The 19,056-nt window shown below is 49.7% G+C and overlaps 1 protein-coding gene across 1 annotated transcript; it reads right to left on the bottom strand.

Annotated features, from left to right (window-relative positions):
• Positions 1–1,512: 1,512 nt before the first annotated feature.
• TNFAIP8L2 (TNF alpha induced protein 8 like 2) lies at positions 1,513–18,245 on the bottom strand. Its single transcript, XM_055000933.1, has 2 exons — positions 18,140–18,245; positions 1,513–5,777 (listed from the first exon to the last, which is right to left on the bottom strand). Exon 2 carries the CDS (start codon positions 5,770–5,772, stop codon positions 5,212–5,214), a length of 561 nt encoding a protein of 186 aa, XP_054856908.1. The 5' UTR covers positions 5,773–5,777; positions 18,140–18,245; the 3' UTR covers positions 1,513–5,211.
• Between the last annotated feature and the right edge of the window lie 811 nt (positions 18,246–19,056).

The following is a 19,056-nucleotide window of genomic DNA, read 5'->3' as shown; positions in this document are numbered from 1 at the left end:
CTTTGAGAATAATATAATCACTCACAGCTGGTATCTCTTAGAGCCAGAGGAGTTAGCCGTGTTAGTCTGTAGTTGCAAAATAGTAAAGAGTCCAGTAGCACCTTTAAGACTAACCAACTTTATTGTAGCATAAGCTTTCGAGAACCACAGCTCTCTTTGCCAGATGCATCTGACGAAAAGACCTGTGGTTCTCGAAAGCTTATGTTACAATAAAGTTGGTTAGCCTTAAAGGTGCTACTGGACTCTTTACTATCTAGTATCTCTTGCTATCTTTTTAAATATCCTATCCATCTTCCAAGGAGCTCAGGGCCACATACATGGCTTATTTATCCTCACAGCAACCCTGTAAGGTAGGAGATGCTGAGGGGAAGTGGCTGGTCCAAGATCACATGACAAGTTTCATGACTGGGAACCGGTGCACCCAGCTTTTCTGATCTTTCAGGCCCTGGGAAGTTGTCAGGATCTCTGAATATTATGGGGAATCCTGAAAAACTTCTCCTTGAGTAACTTTACCTGTGAATGTGGCTTGGTGCAGGAGGCAACTAGACAGACTGGTTCTTGATTTAAGACGGATGTTCTTTTTGAGCTGATCAAAGGTTCTGCCCAGAAATCAACCTCCTTCCTTATTCAGATTACACACTTGCAAATCAGATGCCAAAAATACACATGCAGATTTGGGATCTGACAGGACGGTTGGGGGAGTTTCTGCTACCTGTGAAGAAACCCCTGGAAACCTCCCCCCATCCAGTTGTGTGAAGACCCTGCTTGCCAATACGCACTGAAGAGTGAGAGAGGTGTGATAGCTCAAGGAAAAGGGAGCAAGGAGCTACAGCCCTCTCTTTAAAAATGGCCTGTTCTCTGACTCCTTTTAAATTATCATCTGATCATTTCGTCTTGGGTTTTCCCCTTTGGTACTGGACCCATACTGCGTGGATTTATCCCCTGATTTCCACACACACTTTTTTGCCCTCTGTTTTCACTTTGGGTTTTTTGGTTTCCCCCCCAGTTCTTTTGAGACCTCTTTTACCCCAACCTTTTCCTGGAAGCTGAGTTTGAGTCATTTTTTCCCCTGTGCATAATGTTTATTTCGCGTTTGCTTATCATACCCACTCTCACCCACCTCCACCCCCCTTTTTGATGACTGGACATTCAATATTGTCAAACCACTCCCCCCCTTCATTCCCCTCTTCTGGTTTTGTGTCCTATCTTTTTAAATGGCCATTTTCATAATGTTATATCACCTTAGCGTTGTAACATAGCATGCGGCAGAGTCTATGAATTCCCAGCATTCATTTAATAAAGTCTGTATCCTGTTTTATTGCAGAGATACACCTTTTCCTTTATATCTCTGCAATAAAAGGGGCTAAAGACTTTTTGGTTTAAATGAAAGTTGGGAATTCAGAGAATCTGCTGTGTGTCTTGTTACAGTGGCAGGTCAATGTAATGCTATGAAAATTATGATTTCTTAAAAAAAAAACTGCAAACGCTTAGGGGTACCAGGGGAGAAGGGGGTGGCACCAGAAAAGTGGCGTGGTTTGCAAAGCCCATAGCTGCTGGTGCTCCAGGCTCCGTCCCAACAGAGGTCATTTTGCCTTGCTGGTGCGTGCCTCCGCCTTCTAGCTCTGGGTCAACCTGGGTTGGACTCTGGTTTGGACAGTGAAGGAGGGACTTCAGTTTAGCTGATGGAGCTGCTCCTCTTTTAGGCTTCCCTATGCGATCATTTTTGATTTTTTTAAAAAAACAGTCTTTATATCAATATAACATTATAAGCATATGCAAAAAATAAAAGGGTGGGGGGGCACTATGACGTCACTGATGATGTCACCGAAAATGGTAGCAGAATCACTTAAAAAGCTGGGTTTGAACCCAGTGGCACCTTAGAGACCAGCAAGGCGTCCGAAGAAGGGAGCTTTGACTCTCCAAAGCTCAGACTCTGAAAATCTGGCTGCTCTCTCAGGTGCCGCTGGACTCAAACCCTGCTGTTCTACTGCAGACCAGCACGGCTGCCCACCTAAAAGTACCCTGACTTGAAACCCCTTGTTATTTAAGGCACACACAGAACAAAATAAACCGACTCCACAACTGTAAAAATGCAAAAGAAGGGCAGACATGCGGAAGAAGCGAACCCAAACCGATTCCAATGCTTGGGGATCGACGGCTAAGAAAACCGGGAATAAGTCGAGTGTGCGGGAAAGCCCTAGGTCTAGTGCTAGGCTTTCAAATAAAACAGGTCTAATCCAGTCCAGTGTAGTCCCTGGAAATATCTCAGCTGTGTGACCAACCCAGATGACTGCAGCCCGCTCCTCACAGCAGACGGAGTGCTTCCACGTCTTCTGCAAGATACAAGGTCATGGTGGCATGCGACTCAGGGCTTCTGTACCCCAGGTGCCAGTCTCAGAACTTTTTGCCCTCCCCAAAATTAACAGCCCCAGTTGCTCAGCAGCTCAATTCTACCTTGGGGGCTTTTCCTGTCTTTTCCAGCATAGCAGCTGCTCTCGCTCCTTTCTGAGATTCCAACAGTTTTTTGTGAACCAGGGAAAATTAGAGATTTCTGTTGCTGGCCCAGAAAGAGTTAATCTAATTTGGGGTTGGAGTAGAGTCAGTGCTCCCGGCCCTTGCCCCATTCAAAATACAGCACCCCCCCCCCCCCCCCGTTTAGAAAGTAGTTGCTGATCAGCTTTGTCTGGTGGGTTGAATCTAGAGTTGCCAGCTCCAGGTCGGGAAATTCCTGGAGGTCTTGGGGGTGGAGCCTGGATATGGCAGGGTTTGGGGAGGGAGCGGACCTCAGCAGGGTATAATGCCACAGAGACCACCATACAAAGCAGTCGATTTCTCCAGGCGAACTGACGTCTATGGCCCAGAGAAGAGTTGTAATTCCGGGAGATCTCCAGCCATCACCTGCAGGCTGGCAACCTTAGTTGAATCTGGCGTTCACTCCCAGAAGGTGAGCAGCACCTGCTCCCTGGCTGGCTGATTTCTTGCCAACCTGGTTTACAGAAACCGGAACACCGTGCTATTTAAGGAGGAAGCGGGAAAGAGTTTATTTTCAATCTCTGTATTTCCTGAGTCAAGTTGTAGGAGGAGGCTCCGTCCAACAGCATTCCCTGAGAGAGTTTCCAAAAGGGGTAAGGAAGGAAATGGCCGTGTCCCCTTCTCTTGGGCACAAGCCAGGGGCTGCTGCTCTGTGCTGAGCATCCCTCTGCTGCCCCTGCCTCCTTTCCTTACCCCCACAGTGCACTTCTGAACTCATCACTGTTGGCTTTTCTGGTTCTGGGGGAAGGAGGTGCCCTACAGCGGACCTTCTGCCACACACCCTCCTCTGCCAGCACTGCTGTGTCTACATGGGCTAGGCCAGGGGTCCCCAACGTGGTGCCCTTGGGCACCACTGACCGCCAACACCAAGCATTTGTAGAAAGCGGGTGGGGCCAGCTGGGGCTTTTGCCAAGCACCACTTCTGATTGGCCATGAGAGATGTGATGGGCTGTGCAGATTTTTAAAACCATCGCTTTGGGAGAAGCTACTTCCACAGCACAAGAACGTTCACTGTGTGACTGAAGGGAAGCGGTAGAGCCGTTTTGTGGCCGCCTCCAGATGCAGCTCTTTTCTGGCAGCCATTTTGTTGCGCCCACCACACCATGTCAGAATTCCAAATGTTTGGGGACCCCGGGCTATTGTGGTTTGGTTCCTTGCAGCTGGCTGGTTTGGGGGGCTAAACTTGCAAGGAGTTGGGGCTAAACCGACCCACTCTCCCAGAGCAGGGTGGAGTTGGGGCTTACAGCAAGATCCAGGCCCTTCTGCACCTGAAGTGGGCGTCCTCTAAGCTGAGTTATGCAGCCGGTGGGGGATTCATCTCTATCGGCCAGGGAAGGGCTGAACGTATGCCCCCTTCCCTCCTGGGTCTGAATGCCACCTGCACACAGTTCTTGGGATTGTACTCTATGTGGTTCCAGGATCAAGCCCCAGATTCATACTTATTTTAAGGTTGCCTCTGAGGGGGAGGGGGAGCAGGATGGGGGGAAGCCTGTGGAGGTGGGGTAGGGTCTGCTGCTGCATCCATTGTGGCCATATTATTATGGCAAGGTCACTGCCAGTCTTGGGGGGGCGGGACTAGAAAACAGGCCACTGGGGAGAAAAGGAAAGCGGCTGCCACTGACCCCAAGGGGTGGTGGTGGAGAGGACCACGGGAAGAGGCAGATGCAACTTGCATGGGAGCTTTCGGCACCCACGGGGGAAAGCAGGTGGCACCTGACCTGGGACCGAGGGGGTGGACTAGATGATCCTGGAGGTACCTTCCAACCGTATGATTCTATGACATCTGGGAGAAGGCAGCATGCGGTCCTGGCTCTCTGATGAAGCAGATTCATCCGGCTTCCTTGGCCCCTTTAGCTGGGCCTGATCGCAGGATCCTGAGCGAAGGCCTTGCTCAGCTCCTGCTTCCTGTGATCCTAAACTGGAAATGCCAGGAGTAGAACCCACGACCTTCTGAGTAGAAAGCGAGGGCGATACTGTTGAGCTCTGGGCCCAGCCAGCATCAACTGTGCCTGAATCTGGTTTGTAAGAGACTGGGAGGGGATTTCTAAAGCAGCCGTAACTTGCTAGCCAGTGGCTAGGTGACTGATGACGCAGCATATTTCTTCCCCACTTGCCCCCGCCCAACAGAAGAAAGTAAAAATTAAGGGGTAAACCACGTACAATACAACAGCTCATTTCTTCGCATCAGTTGCGATCTAGAAGATTTGCAGGGGTGTTGCCTAGTAAAGGATACTCAAGCAGTGATTAAAACAGTGTCTTCAATCTTACTCCCTCCCCTCTTAGCGTGTGAGGAAAATATCCACTTCTCTTTTTGCAACAGTTTTTAAATGTCTGACTTTTGCTGGTTGCAAAGACCAGCTGGGATCCCAAAGGCTCAGATGGAAGGGTGGGGGGTGGCTTCTAGTGACTCTGGCAGGAGATTCTGCAAGATCTACAACTTTTCTAGAAATCTGGCTGGAGTAATTAGTGTGGTGGTGGATGCAGAGAGGCGATGAGCCTCCAAGAAGAGCCCAGATTGTCCACAGGTCCGGGCCACAGGGTAACATCTGGGTGGGTACCGGGGCTCTTCCGTTCCCCCTTTTATCAGATGTTGGGGTTGGCGGCTCTCTCTGCCTAATTTCTCCAGCGGCAAGTTTTGTGTGATGGGGTCTCCGGAGTCGTTCTCTCCTGTCTCCCCTCTCACAATTTCCCTTCGTCGATAAGCCTGTTCAACCCCTCGCAGATCTTTTTCAAGCGGGGCTGATAGGGTTCCCCTGGACTGTACAGCCGGGTCAGGAGTTCTGTATCGGCAAAATGGTCAAAGACGTGACGGATGCGCCCGAGGGATTTGGCCGTCAGGTGCTTCTCCACCAGCTTCAGCAGCAAGTCCCGACATTCTTGGAGAATCTGGGCCAAGACGGCCTTCTCAAAGGTGAAGTCCACCTCATGGAAACTGATGGCCGTCATAGCCCCTTGGTGGAGTTTGTGCTTGAACTCCTCCGCCAAGCTCATCTCGGCGTCGCTGAAGCAGTTGTTGCGGTAGAGGACGGAGATCTTGACGGCCATTTTGATGAGGTTCTTGATGACCTTCTGAGATTCAGCCCGGTTTTGGGTATATTCCTTGGAGACCCGGTACATCTCGTCCAGGATCTCGCTGCTCGTGTCATCGATGAACATGTTGGCCATGGATTTACTGGCCATTCGGCTGAGGATTTTCTTCTCGGCTTGCAAGGCCAGGTTGCGGGAGCTGAAGGTCTCCATCTTGACTGCAAGGGGAATGGGAAAGAAGCAGAGCTGGTTAAGGCATCCTTACACCCAGGGCTTTTTTTCCGGGAAAGGAGGTGGTGGCACTCAGTGGGTTGCCCTCAGAGAAAATGGTCACATGGCTGGTGGCCCCGCCCCCTGATCTCCAGACAGAGGGGAGTTGAGATTGCCCTCCGCGCCGCTTGGCGCGGTATCTGCCCAGTTTTGATCAGGCATCTGACGAAGAGAACTTGATTCTCGAAAGCTTATGCTATAATAAAATTGGTTAGTCTTAAAGGTGCTACTGGACTCTTTTTGATTCAGAAGTAAAATAGAACAACAAAGTCTTAGTGAACTATATACAATTATATGCATAGATGTGAAATTTGTGAAATGCTTTAGTTTAAAACATTTCTAATCTGCCCTTCTACCCAACTCAGGGTCCCCAGGGGGCAAAGTGTTGAAATTACAAATATAAATATAAAACATCTAAAACAAATAAATAAAACATAAACACACAGACACACAAACGGGAAGTTGGGCTAATCAGAGTTTGTGAGGGAATGCCAAACGAAACAAGCATGTCTTTGTCCACTGGTGGAAGACAATGATAAATGCATCTCCTTCGGCAGGGAGTTCCAAAGTTTTGGAGCCATGACTGAGAAGGCTCTGTCTTGCACTGCCACCCATCCAGCCTTAGGCTTCGAAGATGACCAGAGTGGTCAGGTAGGGTCATATGGAGTAGGCAGTCCTTAAGAATGCAGGTCCCAGGCCGTATAGGACTTTAAAAGCCAATACCAGCATCTTTAATTGGGCCTGGAAGCAAACTGGGAGGCAGTATAGGCGGTAGAAGATAGGAATGATATGGTCCCTATGACCCACTCTAGTCAGCATTCTGGCCACAGCATCTTGTGCCAAATATAGTTTCTCGGCAGTTTCCAAGGGCAGCCGAATATTAGAACCGTAGCTGGGCTGATTTCAGTTATCATATCTTGTGTCAGTGAGTTCCACAATTCAGATATAGTTACCTTCCTTATTAGTGAGGCCCAGGTTCTAATAATGATAACAACAACAACACTAAATGTTATTAGTGCATGCATTGCAGTGGCAAGATCTTTTTAGTCCAGGAGGAGCTGCAGCAGGCTCGTCGGCTACTAAAAGGTACCCCAACCTCTGTTGCCACCATCTTATCCAACAGGAGGCCCAGATGCAGCTGTACCCCAAGGCTCCCTTAAGAGGGAGTGCAACCCCGTCCAGAACAGGAGATACCCCGGTTCCTGGGTCAAAATCTTTCCCCCATCCGTAGCACCTCCGTTTTGCTGGGATTAAGTTTCAGCTTGTTAGCTCTCAATATTGCCTGTTCACGGTTTCCACAGCACCCCTGGGGTCCACTGGAAGTTTGAGAAAATGCTGAGCGTCACCTCCATATTGGTGGCAACTCAGCCCGAATCTCTGGACAGCCTCTTGCAGCGGCTTCATGTCGAGGGGCCATTAAAAATGCTGAGGCAGCTCTCAGAGGCCGAATTAAGGTCGCCAACACTGGGATGGGAAATTCCAGGAGATTTGGGGATAGAGCCTGAAGAGGCTGGGGGAAAATGCCATAGAGTCTACCCTCCGAAGCAGCCGTTTTCTTGAGGGGACTGATTTTTCTACTGTGGAGATCAGCTGCATTTAGGTTTGCCAACCTCCAGAGATCTTCTGCAATTACAACTGATCTCCAGACTACAGAGATCACTTCCCCTGGAGAAAATGTATCAGTGCTGAATTTCAGAATTATGGCCATTGTTCTGAAAACTATGGGGGAAGGCCTTCAGGTCCAAAGTTCCTGGCACAGCTAGAACCTATGCTTCTTTCCCCAACACACTGGTGCATTTAACAACAACAACAACACTAACAACAACATTCAATTTATATACTGCCCTTCAGGACAACAACACCCACTCAGAGCGGTTTACCAAGTATATGTTGTTATCCTCACAACAATCCCCCTGTGAGGTGGGTGGGGCTGAGAGAGCTCTGAGAGAGCTGTGACTGACCCAAGGTCACCCAGCTGGCTTCAAGTGGAGGAGTGAGGAATCAAACCTGGCTCTCCAGATTAGAGTCCCGCGCTCTTAACCACTATGCCAGCCTGGCTCTGTTCTTTAGTAGAAACATCTCATTGATTCACACTTTTTTTTTTACGGCAGTGGGGGAAAGACACTGCCTGCTCTGTGTGTGTCACTCCAACACAACCTGGGAATAGTTCACCTGATCCTAGTACAAGCTGTGGTTGCTTTGAATGGGGATTCCCAGGGTGTGGGTTTTTTTTAAAGAAGGATTAGAGTTGTCTTGTTCCCTTCTCTTGTATAATGTCTATGCTGGATGAGTGCCCTGACCCATAAAGCAGCAGGCTGCGTTGGCAAAAGCGTGTGCCAGGTTTTCTGCCTACTCTGCTCTTCCAAGCAGGTAGGGATGGCAGGGAGCTGAAGAAATTTAAAAAGAGGGGCCAAAATAAAGAGCTACTGCGTCCCGTTCTGGGTGCTGCAGTTAAAAAGAACCTCGATGCAAACTGGATTGGGTTCAGAAGAGGGCAACGAAGATTGTGTGTGTGGGGGGGGGGAGGTTAAAGGAGCTGGATATGTTTAGCCTGAGAACAGAAGACCGAGGGCGGGGGAGAGAGACGTGAGCGCAGTCTTCCATTACCTGAAGGGATGCGTGTCGACCCAGAGGCTCTCATCCCCCACCCCTGCCCGTTCTCCTGATCACACAGGACTCCTCGGAGCCTCTAAGAGTCCTGGTCGTTCGCCTGAAGCACCCTTGCTTCTGGGTTCTTTTTTGAATGTATGTACCTCCTTAGCAAGCAACGCTGGACACAGGCCGGTAAAATATAGAAGGAATTTATTAAGGGAAGAACATAGGAGCGTGCGCTAGGCAGAAACTGCTCATAAAAAGCATTTAGGCAAGGCCAAAACAATTGCCTTCTAACTAGCTAAAACGCTACTCGCTGGCTAGCTGTCTAAACATTCTCTGAGTTGGTTCCAAGGCTGGTTGTTCTTACCAAAGTCCATCCATGCCAGTCCACTCTAGGCCTCCTGGAGACGGCATGGAGCTAGAAGACCTCTTCTCCCACAGCTGGGAGCTGGTAGTGGCTGCAAGGTAGCAGAGCTGGCCAAGACTGGTCTAGCATGGTGTAGAGAGAGAGAATGGTCAACTGCCTAGAAACAGAGAGGCTTCTTCAAGGTGGTGGCGACTGAAGGAACCGGTCAGGGCTCGTTACTTAATTGAACATTAACTCAGTGAGAAAGTTTAGGGAGGATGGCTTGGAGCGGAGAGCAAGGCTAGGCTCCAGGGCTCCCCAAGGTCACCCTCTCAAAGCAAGAGAGAGCCCAGGAGCAGCGGAGCAGCAGAGGCTGTGCCTGTCTCAGCAGACAGGCCTGGTAAGAGTTTCTACAGGCATGAAGCCTGAACCAAAGTTTTACTTTGTATTTGGAGGAACGGGGCCTGCTCCTTATGGGATGGAAAACAGCTGTAGCATAGTGGTTAAGTGGTTGGGCTGCAAAGAAGCACTCTGCTGGTTTAAATCCCACTTCTGCCACAAACTCAGCAGGCGGCCTTGGTTAAGCCCCTCCTCACGGCCCCAGCTCCCCAGCTGTATTGTGGGGGTAATAGTAATGCTGACTTTGTTCACTGCTCTGAGTGGGGCACTCATCTGTCTAGAAGAGCAGTAAATAAGCACAGTTACTATTTTATTATGTAGGGATGTTCGAACATCCAGTGGTTCAGCTCATATCCTGTTCAGTTGAGATCAGACAACCGGTGTATCAATGGGCTGTTTGGCTGTTCACATTCATGTCTGCTGGGCACAAGCAGGCCAAGTGCAGTCGTCAGGGGCCCACTGATGGCCAGATTTCTCCAGAAGGAGATCCATACCCGACTCCCAGCAGAAGAGGGATCAGCTGGGGGGTTAGAAGTCCACAGCTGATCGCCGGCTGTCAGCATGGGCCGCAGAGAAGACAAGCAATCAGGCCTTTACTGATCTTTTTGCTATCAGTTTTCCAGCGGCTTAAGGTTCATACCAACCAAAAAGGCCTCTTTCCCTTAATAATACAAAATCTCTTTCAGCCTAGGTGGATGCAATCGGTGTAATTTAGGTGACTCTGCAAAACGCATCACAGAACAGTGACTCCGCAAAATGCATCATAAAGCAACGGGTTCGAGGCACAGAGCGCCAACAAGACTTAATGAAATCTCCAACTTTTACGGCTCCTGCGAAATCCAGATATGTTATAATCACGGCTCATTATCTCGCCCAGCTTGATGTTCCTTCCCACAGGAGGGCGTTTACCCTAGCTGGAGGTGCAGCGAAGCCGTCAATGGTGTTAGAAGGGAGATATACAAAGATCTCATATGCAGAGAGAGATTTTACTCTTGCACTATGAGTGAAGTGGAATTGTTGGAACATGTCTTCTTTTACAAGGATTCACGAAATAAGATGATTTATCCTCTTCTTGATAGACCCATAACTCTTGCAGATAAGGCCTGCTTGGAGAAATTTTTGTCAGATCAGGTGAACTTTTTAACTATTACTAGGCTTATAGCCAAGTTTTGTGTTTACGTGATATACTTCCACAGCAAAGAGATTTATTCTGCCTCCCTTTTAGTATATTAACGTTTTAATGAGTATTTTAGTTTTTTCATACGTATTTTAAATCTGATGATAAACCTTACAATGCATTTTAACATTTTAATGTGTAATGTAAATTTTATAATGTGTTTTCCATGTTTCATGTTTCATATTTCGGAAATTTGATGCGTTTCCCATTTTTCTGGGAGTGGTGCGGCTGTATATTGGTGATTCTTGATGGTCATTGACTGTAAACGAATAAATCAATGTGATCAGGCCTGGGCCGTTCCCACACGTCTTACCTGAACCTGGAACGCTGTGCAGCGTGCCAGAAAAAACGCAGTAGAACGCGTTCTCTCGCGTGAGTTTTGCGCAATGTTGTGCAACATTGCGCAAAACTTGCGAGAGAAAACGCGATCTTCCGTGTTTTTTCCGGCATGCTGCGCAGTGTTCCGGGTTCAGGTAAGACGTGTGGGAATGGCCCTGTTCTCCTTACCCCAGACTTCTCCCTCTGTCACTTTGGGCTGTGGAGAACTGAAGCCGATTACCCCCGAGTCCCTACCCAAAACCTCTCACTGGATCCCAGTGAGGTGTCTGCATGCCAGTGTTTGCTTTAGCCGAACAGGTCACTGTCATATATGCCTCCTGCATATCTGCCATGAATGTCTATTGGCTTCTGGTCTCTGAGAGTATGGGGAATTCTTTATTGCTGTAATGCCAGTTGGTTATCTTGAAAATGTTTACTTTCTTTTTTTCGCTCCGCTGAGACAGTGTCCTTGACTGCTGGCTGAGACTGGCTCGAAATGTATCCTTGGGAACCAAAGATAAGTTCATCTTTCTCAATGTCTACATTAAAACAATGTCTCACCCAACTCCCCCCCACCCTTGTTAACAGTCCTCTTTCCCTAAGGTGGGAAGATTCCCTATAACTAGCAATGCTAGCCCCACCTATGTCACTTCTGCCAATTCTGCTGTCTATGCACCTTGTACTGAATGTATCTCTAATAAAGTTACTTCAACTGGAACACCTGTGTGTTAACTGTGGAGAACTTGGGGACCTAACTGCCAGGGACTGGCAGTCACGTTGGGTTGTTGAATATGTTTGCCCCCAAATATGTGCCTTCCCTAAATGGAAGAGGGCCAAGAAGACGACTGCTCCATGGGGCAAGACTAGATCTGATGGGCCTGGGAAAGTTGATTTCAGTTGAACTTGAGGAGAAACTTTTTAACGATAAGATTGGTTTAAGAAGCGAGCCAGTCTTGGGAGTGGGAAGGGATAGGGGTTCTTCTTTGTTGGAGATCTGCAGCCATTGTTTAGGAATGCTGTGGGGCTGGCTTTCCTGTACTAAGCAGGAATTTGGCCCACAAGGCCCCTTCCAACTGTAAGATCCAGAGGAGTAGCTGTGTTAGTCTGTAGTAGCAAAATTGTAAAGAGTCCAGTGGAACCTTTAAGATTAACCAACTTTATTGTAGCGTAAACTTTTGAGAGTCACAGCTCTCTTCGTCAGATGCATCATCAGCTTTTGAGAGCCACAGCTCTCTTTCTCAGAGGCATCCAACTGTAAGATTCTTAAACAGGAGAGATACTGAAACATTTGGGAGGAAGTGGTCTCTAGCCCATAGAAACTGCCGACAATTAATCTGTCTGGCTTTAAGTTCTCTCTGCTGCTTTGGCCACAACTCTCTTAAGCTTTGTGTTGGATTGCGCCTGGTTCCTCTCCCACTACCTTTGCTCCTTGCCTTTCTTTGCAATCTTTAAAAAAAGTCCTTTGGGATTTTGCAGAGGTGCAGCTGCAACTGTGGCCTTGTGGTCAGTCATGTTTACTGTGGGATCGAGGCGCGTGCTTTCATCAGAACCGAGATTTGTCCTCCTCCTCTTCTGCTGAAATTCACCGCAGCATGTCCAGTGTGGCGGTGGGGGGAGCCCCAACCTGCCTCTTGGGAAGGCTTTGAAGAGGCCGGCCAGATTTGTGTCAGTCCTTTGAAGGCGTGAGGATTTAAAATATTTTTGTCACAGGCAACTGTTTCCTTCTCCCCGCCCACCACCTCCACACATGCGAGGTGGTTTCCTGTTTTTATCCTTTTGTCTTCACTTGAGAACCCCGGCTCTTCCGGAAGCCCCTTTTTGGAAACTCCAGGGGCTTTCAAATCACTCTGACCTCTCACTCCAGCCCGCCATTGTCTGTTCTGACATGAACACAATTTTTAAAGAAGAGATGGCGTGAGCAGCTTGAACAAGACAGTCTGAAGTCACATAAAGCGAAGCCACCCTGTGGTAGAGGAAGGCCTCTTAAGTTGCATTGGAGGGCTAGGATGCAACCGCTTTGCATTAAGTCCTGGGAAAATGCATTCAGCCCAGACCCTCAGATCCCCAATGTGGTGATTCAGCACTTCCTGAGCACTTTTTTATCCCAGCCTTCTTCCAAGGAACTCAGAATGCAGATCCAAACCTCAGTTTCCCAGATTTCAGTTCAATATCATAACCACTACACCACACTGTCTCAGGGCAACACAGTCTTGAGCGCGAAATAAATAATTTGCCAATGGCGCACCAGCAGTGAGGACATCGCTTTTCTTAGCAAGCTACCCAGCAAAGAGCAAAGGCCTCTCTGTCTATTCCTGACGGGGAGCTGCCCGTTATGTGCTGACGGTCACGCTACCCGTTACTTCTTTTACGAGTTCGCCACGGAGCCAAACTGCCCTCTGCACAGACACACGTCACCTCGGGGATTGGCTTCTATTTTTTTATTAAAAAACCCAGCATGCAAATGGATTTGGGAAGCTGCTGCCTTTCTCCCAACCTTCCCTCTCCTCCACGCATAAAGAGTGCAAAGGGAAGACATTTGATGCTTTAGGCTGATCCTGCACTGGGCAGGGGGTTGGACTAGATGGTCTGTATGGCCCCTTCCAACTCTATGATTCTATGATCCCCAATTTTGCCGCTCCACATGGAGGTATTGTGTGCACATAGAAGCCAATCAGAAATGAAGTAACGTGTAGAGTGACTGTGAGGGAAACAGCAACAAGTGTCCCTCTGTGTGTGTGTGTGTGTGTGTGTGTGTGAGTATGTGCACCACATACAATGGAGGTAAGCCCTCCATAGTGTGTGGTTTTACCTCGAGGGTATGAGTGCAGGTGAACGGGACATTGAGTTCTTGTGGGCAGCGTTTTAGGAAGCAGCTAGAACCTGAAACCGAAAGGGAGGAAAAACGGGATGCACCTGGCTGAACGGAGGCAGGGCTTAAGTTGAATCACAGCCAAACTACAGTCCTGGAAGGTTTGGAGTAGTGACAGATTGCTTCTGAACATGTGCAGAGTGCTCCTGCCGAGTATCACGTCAGTTATTGCCCCAGGGATGGCTCAGAGCCAAACTAAAAGTGACGCCTGACACGGGTTGGACACGAGTCGGCTTCCCTCAAGTCTTGATGGGAAATGTAGGCATCCTGGTCTTGCAGCTGTAACGGAGAGCCAAGCTGTAAAACCAGGGTGCCTACATTTCCCATCAAAACTTGAGGGAAGCCGACTCGTGTCCAACCTGTGTAAGACGTCACTTGGCTCTCAGCCATGTCAGCGGACTAGGCAGCTGTCTAGGGCAGAACAGTTCAAGGACGTGTGGCTCTCTGGAAGCAGAACAGGGATTGGATCCCATCCCCTGAACGTCACAAGAGATTACGGGCTTGTGCAAAGAGGGCTCCCCTTCTCCCACCCAGGCCATAAAACTCAAACTGCCTTGTCCACATCTGGAATGCAAGAAGCTGATCTGGGCAGGAGGCTGTCCCTTTTAAGCCCTGGTACCTCTCATCTGAGAAATATGGTGAGCAAGAAAAACCAAGCCGGGTCTAAACAATTGCTTTCCTGTATCCGCATCTGTATGTGTCACACGGCTTCCGTTGTCTTGTGAGACTTGCCCGATTCTGGGAGGGAGGATGTTCATTAGCTGGGAGCTGATGTTTGGCATTGTCTTTAATTGCTCCCTGACCTCAGGCCGGCTTCCCTGTGAAAGGAATGCCTGTGTCTTAATTGCAGGGAGGAAAACCTGACGGTGGACAAGCGCAAAGGCAAAAATGTTTGCGTGAAATATCTTTCAGGAGAATCATTTCCTGGCAAGTTGGTTTGGGTGCTGAACTAGATTGGCCACAGAGCCTCCCCTCCAGCCTCGGCAGTCTCAGATTTGGAGAGATGCATGAAAAGCAGAAATCCAACAGGCGATGTTTGGCCCTGGACTTTCCTGCTGTACTGTATGGTAATAGCACAAACCAAGAGCCCCAGTGCACGCCTGCTTCCCTGCAGTGCCACAGCAATGCCCGTTGGCAAGCTAATGGAGGATGCATTTTCTTTGCACGCTTTGGGGTCTCAAGCAAAAGTTGGGCTTGAGAGAAGAGTAAAGGCCAAAGTTGGTGGGACTTTGGGAAGTCTGCGAATGGATGTATTTCAGGGTGTTTTTTTTAAGCTTCAAGGAGGTATCTGTGGGTGGGTTGGGGCTACGGCTGCCACTCCCCCAGTGGGGGCAGGGGAGGAGGCGTGCTACAAGCAGGTACAACGACATCTCTTCTGAGAAGTGATGCCATCACACACAGCGGCTGGCATGCCCCTGTGCTTTGCAGGGGCCAATTTTGTCCCCCAACAGGCTGAATTGACTCCATGCAAAATGAAGGAGCAAGCCCACTCCCGGTGCGATGGCGTCACTTCCGGGAAGTAATGTAATTGCACCCCACAACGGGCAGGCTGCCTCGCTTCACCAGGGCCAATTTTGGCCCCCTGTGGACTGAACTGGCCCCGTGCAAAATGCAGGAGCCAGCCCACTGCCAGTGCGATGACGTCACTTCCCGGAAATGACGTTATCACATTGGCGCTAAGATTGTGCACGCGCTTCAAGGTAAGTGCCAGGACACCCCCTCCGATTGGGAGGGTATACGCAGGGCTGGTGCCAGGGTTTCTGGTGCCTGAGGCCAGATACCTGTCCTCACGTGCACGCATGCAGAGCGCGTGAACCCAGACTGCATGATGACATCACTGCGAGTGACATCATCACGCAGGGCGTGCCACTGTGAGCCGGCCACCTCATTGGCACAGCAGGCAGCTGGGATGGCGCACGGGTGGCCTCCCAGTCCTCTTGCTTGTTGCCCCGTACTGCACTGTCCCGGCTGCCTGCCGCTCCTGGCTGGCCCATAGCTGTGTGCTGGCGGTGGCAGCAGCGGCAGCACAGGGCAGCTGAGTGGGAGGGCTGGGAGGCTGCAGCAGGCGGATGGGGTGGTGCGCGTGCATCTTCCCAGTCCTCCCACTCAGTTGCTCCGCACACCGCCTCAGCCACCTGGCCCACAGCTGCTGCGCCAGGCCAGGAGCGTGTGCTGGCAGCGGTGGCAGCGCAGGGCAGCTGAGCGAGAGGGCTGGGAGGCTGCAGCAAGTCAGCTGCGGGCCAGGCGCGGCAGGTGGCCGGGGCAGCACGTGGGCAGCTTTCCAGCCCTCCCGCTCAGCCACCAGCGCTGCCACTGCCAGCTCTGTGGCACATGCCCCTGCCCCTGGTCAGCGCTTGAGGCGGCTGCCGGCCCTGCCTCCACGGACGTGCCAGCCCTGGGTATACGAACCTGGCAACCCTAACTGGGGTCTTGACTTAAGGGTTGGGGGAAAGTCTTTTCCTGACCTCCGTTGGCCCTCTAGAAGTGCTGGGAGAAAACTGACATGTGCCTCTCAAGTCTCAGCACACACCCCTCCTGAGAGCAAATCACAGCTTTGCAGGGTGGGAGACGGATGTCAGGAAAAACAGTCCGTAGCTGAGCAGGGGACCTTTATTGCTGCATTTCAGACCTCTCAGTGTCTAGTCAACCCAAAGGGCAATCTCTCCCCATATCTCCCCATGTGCCAGTTAAGGCACTCCCGTCTCCACTTGCTAGTTCCCCCCCCATGCTCCCTGCGCTTGGGGGCCACGTGGGGTGGGTATTGTCTCTAGAAATGTTCTGGAGGGGCTTCCAGGTCCTCTTTTATTTGCCAGAGATGTTAATGGGTTATAGACTGCAATACCTATTATGGGGGGGGGCGGGTATTGAGGGCTTTATTTCATTCTGTAGGTTCTAATTTGTGATTTGTGAGCTGCCTTGAAGTGCATGGAAGGATAGTATATAAATATTTAAATAAATGTTTGGCTCTTAGGGGAGATGTGAAATGCAAAACTGAATGATTCAAAAAGGCTTTTGTATTGTGTGTGTGTGTGGGGTGTGTGTGTGTGTCTCAAATGCTCCACTAATGTGTTAGGGACCGAAGACTTCACCGCTATGTTGCCTTATGTTGTCTTAAATACATGCTCCTATGAGCTACCTGTGCTTCAAGCTGTTTAATGTCAGCCCTAGAATTTATTATGTTCTGTTGCAGCATTTCTTCAACTCTGTATTGGATCCTTGCTTAATGCTATATCTTTGTAAACTTGTATTTATTTACCCTACCACAGTGTTTACGAAATTGTCCTTGATACTAACTGTACTACTCTCCTATTGTGTAATCCGCCTTGAGTCTCAGTGAGAAAGGCGGACCGTAAATGACATGTATACATACGTACTATGTCTGATGTAGAGAAACAATACGGAGGGAAGATTCCCGTCTCATAAGCCAAAGAAACATCCCCCCACGTTTGGGGTGGTACTGGGCACCAGCTCTTTGGAAGGACATAGTGGTTAAGTGGTCGGGTTGCGAATCAGCACTCTGCTAGTTCGAAACCTATTACTGCTGTGAACTCAGCAGGTGGCCTTGGGTCAGCCCCTCCTCTCGGCCCAGCTCCCCAGCTGAATTGCGGGGATAATAATAACACTGACCTTGTTCACTGTTCTGAGGGGGGCGCTCATCTGTCTAGAAGAGCGGCATATAAGCACAGTTATTCTTATTTATGGAGGAGAGGTTTCTCAGCAGCTACCAGCCAGAAAAATGAAATGGATACTCTGTGCTAAAAAACCTGAGAATACCAGATTCAGAGCTGACAACAACAGCGTGCTTCTGGTGTTTGGTGGAGGTGGGAGTGGGGAGCAGAGAAAGAAGGGAAGGGATTATCTTCCTGAAGGCATCTGGCTTCCTATTTGAAACAGGATACTGAATTCAATGGGCCGATTTGTTCTGACTCAGTAGGGCATAAGGACTAGAAACTTGCCCCCTTTACAAAGAAAACTGCATCTCTCCAAGACATCAACCCGTACCCCAGTATGACTTTCTCTAATTGCATACTGGTGTGTTCTCAGGTGAATATTTTCTTTCATACTCTTTGTCCACAACACAGCTTGTTTTAAAGGATTCCGGCTGTATCTAAATTTCTTTTCACTGGCCCGTTTGACAGCTTCCCTGCTGAGCTTAATTTCTACAAGCAGGAGCTGCTGGGGCTTTAACGTGCCTGGAAGGCTCCCTGTACCCAACTTTTAATTCTTTGAGACCTGCAGCTAGTCAGTGGTGAGGGAAGTGCTCTTTGCACATGCTCTGAGGTGCCATGGTTTGCCCTTTAATACAGTCTTGTGCTGCGCCCTCGCCTAAAGAACCAGCTTTCTGGGACCGGGCAGAGTGAGTCTGGGCACAAACTCAGCCTTGCGCCTTCCCCGCAGCCACGCGACTTCCTCATTTCTTACCATCTCTGTGACTCAACCCTGCTTGCCTGTTGCAACACGTTCGGAGGAAAATGAATTTTTGAAAGAAACAAAAACAAATAGACATCCTATTCCACATCTGCCCTCCAAAATCTGGATCTTGGGGGGGGGGTACTTCTGTTTGAAGCTATGCCACCCTCCTTCTCAGAAGCCGTTTGTTACTCACCGTGCCCGTGATGTCAAGCAGCACATACGAACAGCCCCTGCGAAGCGCTGGACGGTGAGGAGGAAAAGAAGAAGTGAGAAAAGAGCGCAACAGAGAAGGGACAAGGCTGTCCGACAGCCTCACAGAGACTTCCTTAAGGCGGCCCGCCCCATCAGCTGACAAATCTTCACAACCAGAAATAACAACTGCTTGCTTACAGATACCCAGAGGGAGAGAGGAGGGATGAGTGACACGGAAGAGACCTGGACGGCCTACATACTTGGTGTGCTGTGCAATCCACATCTATGCCCCGCGGGGGTGGAGAGCATTCCACGCAGGTGGACGGTTCAGTTCTTGACTTGACCAGACAAAGTCTATCAGTCTATCTGAGTATCTGGCAACGGCGCCCAGAAATGCTTTGAAGTCCTGACGCCTCGGGGCTGGCGTGTCTGACGGCAACGTCGGCATAATGCGTCTCTGGCATCAGTGCCTTACGATGGAGATGCGATGGGTGGGAAGGTGCCGCATTGCTGGAACAGGCTGGTGGATGTCTTCGGCAGATGTTCAAGGGCACTTTAAAGAAAGTTTATTCCAGCATGAACACATGAACACATGAAGTTGGCTGTGTACTAACAGTGAAATCCTAAGGAGAGTTACTGCAGTCTAAGCCCATGGGCTTAGACTGGAGTAACTCTGCTTAGGATTTCACTGCCAATCAGACCATTGGTCCATCGGTATATCTACGCAGACTGACTGCGCACTCCAGGCCATAGGTCTCCTGCATGCCACACGGACGCTCTTTGGATGAGCCATTGGCCCTTCCTACAAAGCTTTCAAGACTCAGAGCTTTCCAAGTGCCATCGGACTTCCGTTTAAGTCCGCCGCTACACGGTAACGTGGCTAGCCTTCTGGAACTGTTAAATAACAAAAGGTGATGA

The sequence above is a fragment of the Eublepharis macularius genome, chromosome 1 (assembly GCF_028583425.1).
Source record: "Eublepharis macularius isolate TG4126 chromosome 1, MPM_Emac_v1.0, whole genome shotgun sequence".
Taxonomy (NCBI): domain Eukaryota; kingdom Metazoa; phylum Chordata; class Lepidosauria; order Squamata; family Eublepharidae; genus Eublepharis; species Eublepharis macularius.
The sequence above is the reverse complement of the archived record's forward strand: the minus strand, read 5'-3'. Positions and strand labels throughout refer to the sequence as shown.

Coding starts and splice junctions, on each gene's coding strand:
- TNFAIP8L2 (XM_055000933.1), bottom strand. CDS start 5,772: ATGGAGACCTTCAGCTCCCGCAACCTGGCCTTGCAAGCCGAGAAGAAA.